The sequence below is a fragment of the Pleurodeles waltl genome, chromosome 7, assembly GCF_031143425.1.
Source record: "Pleurodeles waltl isolate 20211129_DDA chromosome 7, aPleWal1.hap1.20221129, whole genome shotgun sequence".
NCBI classification, from domain to species: domain Eukaryota; kingdom Metazoa; phylum Chordata; class Amphibia; order Caudata; family Salamandridae; genus Pleurodeles; species Pleurodeles waltl.
The window spans coordinates 71,623,737-71,629,169 of NC_090446.1; the positions used below are offsets into that span (position 1 = coordinate 71,623,737).

General features: G+C 40.3%; 1 protein-coding gene across 1 annotated transcript; it reads left to right on the forward strand.

Annotated features, from left to right (window-relative positions):
• Positions 1 to 3,805: 3,805 nt before the first annotated feature.
• Positions 3,806 to 4,675, forward strand: LOC138246812 (taste receptor type 2 member 40-like). The gene has a single exon (XM_069201574.1). The coding sequence runs from the start codon at positions 3,806 to 3,808 to the stop codon at positions 4,673 to 4,675; it is 870 nt and encodes a 289-aa protein (XP_069057675.1).
• Positions 4,676 to 5,433: the final 758 nt, after the last annotated feature.

The window sequence follows — 5,433 nt, forward strand, 5'->3', positions numbered from 1 at the left end:
TAGCACATTCAAAATTCATTTTTGATGGAAGTTGTTTTCTTGTTTGAGGACTGGAGACTCGTTGGCACTGAATCAATCAAAAAGTGCACAAATCCATGTTTTTTTCATAAACCAGGTATGTTTTCTCACTGGAGGCCAAGGCCAGAAAATTCAGGGCTTTTAGGTGATCCATGACCTCTGATCAGGAAAATGCAAAGTCTCCCAGTCTGGTGCCACAAAACATATGATGAAAAATCATTCACTCTTTTACCCTTTTGCTCCCTGTCAAGCTATGATTTGTTTATGGTTCTTTGAGAAACATCAGGGGTGGACCATAGGCTGAACAGGGGAGTTTTAAACGTCCATGTCTCTCCCATCAACTTATCTGAAGTAAGTGACAATAGGATCCATATAATATGCCAGTCAATATAAAATTGTCCTTTATAGCTTCTATGGCCACCAAATGGCTTTGCATCAAAATATATGTTAACAGATGTATGCCTTCCATCTTGAAAAGCAAGTGCAACATCCAGGCTTGAAATACTGTCAGAGTGATCACAAATCGCAACTCTATTTCCTTGTTTTAATATACTAAGAATAGTTTACCGAAAATACTATAGGGTGTAAAAAAAGAGCACACATTACGACCTGCTCTTCCTGGGAGAACTGTATGGGTCTACGTCAGACCAGCTGTAAAGGGGAAGCATACAATTCATTAATGAACCTCTATACTATCTGTTGGACCCGTGCACCACCATTTGTAGTAGAACATCTCTCCCTGACCCTACTTGTGCTTAGGAACAATTAGGAGGATATTCATCAAAGTTCCTTTCTATTACCACTATGTTTTGACCTCCCTGATAGGATGAAGGCTTTGAAGAACCTTTGTTCCTTTCAGCATACACCTCTCCTCAATGATTGCATTCCTGGTTGCAATTTGCCTGACCTCGACCAAACAAGTGCTATGAAGAGCCTAGTTCCAATAGTTTGGAGTCCATCGGAATCAGAACTGAATGTTGGCATTTTATCGAGTAAGCAGAACTAGCACTCTAATTAGTATCTCTTGGTCTGAATGTTCTCTTACTCCTTGCCTAATTAGCCATGTTTATGATTTTCATAATCTGGCCCAACACATTGAACAGATTGTCCTTGCATCCTTCGAGAACCTGTCCAATTTATGTGAGTGAATTAGTTCTACAGAAGGTTTTGAGGCATTTCGCAAATTGATGGGTCCTAACCTCCCTATGGTATATTATTATTACAGGCCTTGAGAAATCTCTGGCCAAATATGCAGGAGTGAGACACGTGTTGGCTGTATTACAAACATACAAAAATATGGGATCTAGACCATATGTTTGTGAATAGAAGTTACTTTGTATTAGTTGTGTTCCACATTGTAGCTTTTTACCAAATAATTTACTGTTAAAGCTTAAATAACAAAGAACCTGATGAACAAAACCAATTTACTAGCTCACATGGTTTGTGACTGCTATATAGCTCTTTAAAATGTTGTAAACCGATTTTGTGATTCTGTAACAGGTTACTTAATCGCAAAATGTGTTTAAGAATGCTTTCCAAATAGCAATTTGGAAGGGGTGTTTTTAGGGCACCCCTTCCAAATTGGGATTCTGAATGGTATGAATCAATGGTGTGAAACACAGTTTTGTTGTAAAGCATTGATAGGCTACCAACTCCTAAAAGGAGGTGGTAACCCATTCTGAAAGGGGGAAGGGTCCAAATAGAAAGTTTTTTATGAGTGAACAGTGGTCCAGGAGACCACTGTCAACTGATAAGTTAACTTTTTAAAAAAAAGTCAGTTCCTGATTTAGAGTTTGGCGGAACTGTTGCAACTGCAATGGAGAACCTTCTCTGCCAATTCCTTGGTCTGTCACCCTGATTTGCAGGCAGGCGACACCATCTGCCTTAATTATACAGTGTTGTATGTTTTTTGTTGTTTGTCACCACCAGGTAAAAACAAAATCCCAATTGGGGATATTATTTAAAAAAAAAGTTTGGCGGGCAGTTGTTTGAAAGAGCCATGTGTGAAACTTTCAGCACATTGACAGGAGGTATTTTACTCTATCGCTCTGATAGAGTAAATACCATACTCCATGCTTTATACCAGGCTATAAGTTTAATTTCTTAAATGCAGACCATTTCCTTCTAGGAAAATAAGTTGCAACTAAAAATAATGTATTTTATGAACATGCAATCACAGACATGGTGGTCTGTTGACTCCAGAGGCTGTGATTGCATCCAATTGGAATACGTCACAATTTGCGTCCAACCTCATGAATATTGATAAGGTAGGTCAAATTGTGACCTACTCCAACAAATGATTTTGTGAAACTATTAGTATATATGTTGGTACGCAAAATCAGAAGTAAAAATCAGAAGTAACAAAATGTCGGAGTGCAATTTGCATTCAATTTTTACAAATCAATTCTTTGTACATCTGGCTCCACAATCCTTAATTGTTCAACAACATATTTTTTTCATTGGACATATAAATGGCCATTATTTGAAAACAGTTACAACGTTTTTCATTCCTTATATTCGTTTTCAATATCTAGATTTTAAGGACAGTCCCAGCTAAACAGACAAACAAAGCAATGTACAGTAAGGTCCAAAAATGCATTCACCAGATAAAGAAGGCTACAAGTCCTGTTTCTATAGCAAATATCTCCTACATCCTCTGTTCATCCTTCTAAGTCAAGGAATGGTGTGTGTCTTTTTTCTGACTCATCTTCATACCACTGGTCAGCTCAGAGGTGGGACTGACAGATTGGCTGGAGCTCTGTTCTTGCAAAGAAATGTCTTCTTTGATATAAGCAAATATTGAGGGTAAACAGTTTCCAGCAGCATTTTGAATGTGTTAACTATAGTTCCACAAGCAAAGCATCCATGACATGTGATACAGCTCATTTCTTAACCAAATGCAGAGGAGGTCTGCCTGCAATCATGATGACCCTATATTTGGCTCAGCATTAAAGAAACTAGTTTGAAATTCATTTCTCCAGGTATGGGACTCCTCATACGTGCTCACTGAGAGTAACCAAGAAAGTAGCATCTCTTACCATCCATCAGATCCCTGCAAGAAGATCTCAGACCTTCCAGACCATTCAGATGTTCACAAGTAATTGTAAGAAAAGTAGCAACATAGGCCTCTGTTTCTGGCCCTACCGACTAAGCCTTACACCTCTCTTTAAGGCATTATAATGTTCAGCATGGAAGCAGTCTTGAGAGGAGACACCCACATTGCCTCTATTGAAACTGGACTGTCCTTTTAAGGAAATATATGTACAGGCAGTAACACCTCACCTCATTTAAAAAGGCAATGATATCCAACTGGAAACCTGATCTCTGGACTGTTCTTCAGGAAAGCTTATGGAGAGAAAGATTCCATGGACCAGTACTCTGTGAGTCTCACAGTGCACTAAAATCTTCTATGAAGGTGAAAACACTGCACATCTATTAAAGAGATTGTATTGTGCTTCAAGAATCTGCCTGGTGGCAAGGTAGCCCTCCATTTCTGGTTAAGAGACTACAATAGCCTTTCGGACGCCTTCTGAAGAAGAGGCATTCTCACATTTTTGCTAGATGTCAAACATTTTCCATCAAGAAACCCTGTGGAGAGAAGACATCCCTGGATTTCTATTAGGTGTTCAACGTTATCATTATCCTTCAGCAAAATTTCTGCAGCAGACGAATTACCGCACTTCCATTAGGTAGTCAGCATTATACCACTGAGAGAAAAAAGGTGAAATTTACCCAGGTACACAGGATGCATCCCTTTCTCACATTTTGCTTTGTTGTTGGTGGCACTATGATGCTAATGGGAACCACCAGTAATGTCTTTATGGCAGCTGTGATTGCTGGTCAGTGGACTGGTAGTGGACACTTGCCCCCGCCACGCAATCTCCTGCTACTTGCCCTAGGCATGATAAATATCCCATGTCAGATTTTTCCAGCTGGACAAATCTTCCTCTGTTACCTATGGGGAGAGGTATGCAACAGTGTGAGTGTTTCAATAACCTTCTATGTCCTCACCCCATTGCTATTTATCTCAAGTTTCTGGTTCAACACTTGGCTCTGCCTCTTCTACTGCATCAAGATTGTCAACTTTTCACATCCCCTGTTCATGCGCCTTAAGCTTGGTATAGACAGCTTTGTTTCCTGGTCTCTCCTTTCATCTGTACTGACAGCTTTAGCCATCAGTGTCCCAGGAATCTTCTACCTTGAAAAGTCAGCACCAGTAAACTCCACCACAACCAATGTCACTGTTGCTGAAATGGTGGTGAACTACAGGCTTTGGCATGCACTCTTGATGTCTATTGTGGGAGTCCTTGTGCCACTGGTTGTGATTGGAATCTCAGCTGTGCTGATCCTCAATTCGCTCTATAAGCACACCAGACAGATGCAGCGCAACCACACAGGCTTCACTGCGGGGCCGAGTATGGACGCCCACACCAGGGCAGCAAAAACTATTTTCTCACTGATGGTCCTATACGTCCTCTTTGATGTGGCATTGCTTTTTGCACTAACAGATGATACTGGTTATGCAGAGATTTCCAAATTCTATGTTTATGTGTGCGGGGTAACTTCATACCCCTTTCTTAACTCTGTGATCCTCATTAACGGGAACCCCAAGTTGAAGGAAGTGGCCATGAATTTTGTTTGCCTTCATGAAGCTTGACTGTATACATCAGGTTCATTGAATAAATGACAAGGACTGTGTGAAGAATATCTGTCAATTGCTGATATTGTTTTTGCATAACAGAGAACATTGCTGCTTATCCAAAAAGCCCCTTTGAAAGAAACATCCCATAACTGTGATATTTGAGGAGCTCACACTCACCTCATAGGGTATAGTTGACACTTTTGGCAGGTAAAAAATGCAATATTTTCACCCAATTCAATGCTACTAAACTGGGCTCTTTATCAACTCAAAAAGATATTTCACTGAATAGATTTGCCAAGATTCAATCTGATGATCTCTGGGTCAAACTCAGATCCCTGCTGAGGAAGTCCCACCCATCCACCATCACAGAGAACCCTGAGGTTCCCTCTCTTTGACATCACTGGGGCGGCTATTTTAGTTCATACTTGATGTCACTTGACCTCCTGTTTTTCTCTGTTCTGTAAATTTACAGACATTGAAAATCGGTGCCGCAAGTGTGATGCACATGCATGGTGCACCAGCCTTCTTCTGTTTGGCCCACATGCCTATAGCCAATCACTCTGTTTTTATAAATACATTTTCAGTGTCATTGTGAGGGCATGCCTTCCTCTTCTGCAAAAGAGAGTGCATTTTTTGTTACAAGTCTAGTTTTAATAAGAGGATATTGCAGCAGTATGATGGTGACAGAGATGCGGCTGGAGGGAAGGCCAGAAGACTATTGTCTGAAAATGTTCTTTTCCAATGTTTACAGATCATTTGGGTTGTTGAGTTAT

Bases quoted from the DNA above. Each gene is read 5' to 3' on its own strand.
- LOC138246812 (XM_069201574.1), top strand. From the start codon at position 3,806: ATGATGCTAATGGGAACCACCAGTAATGTCTTTATGGCAGCTGTGATT.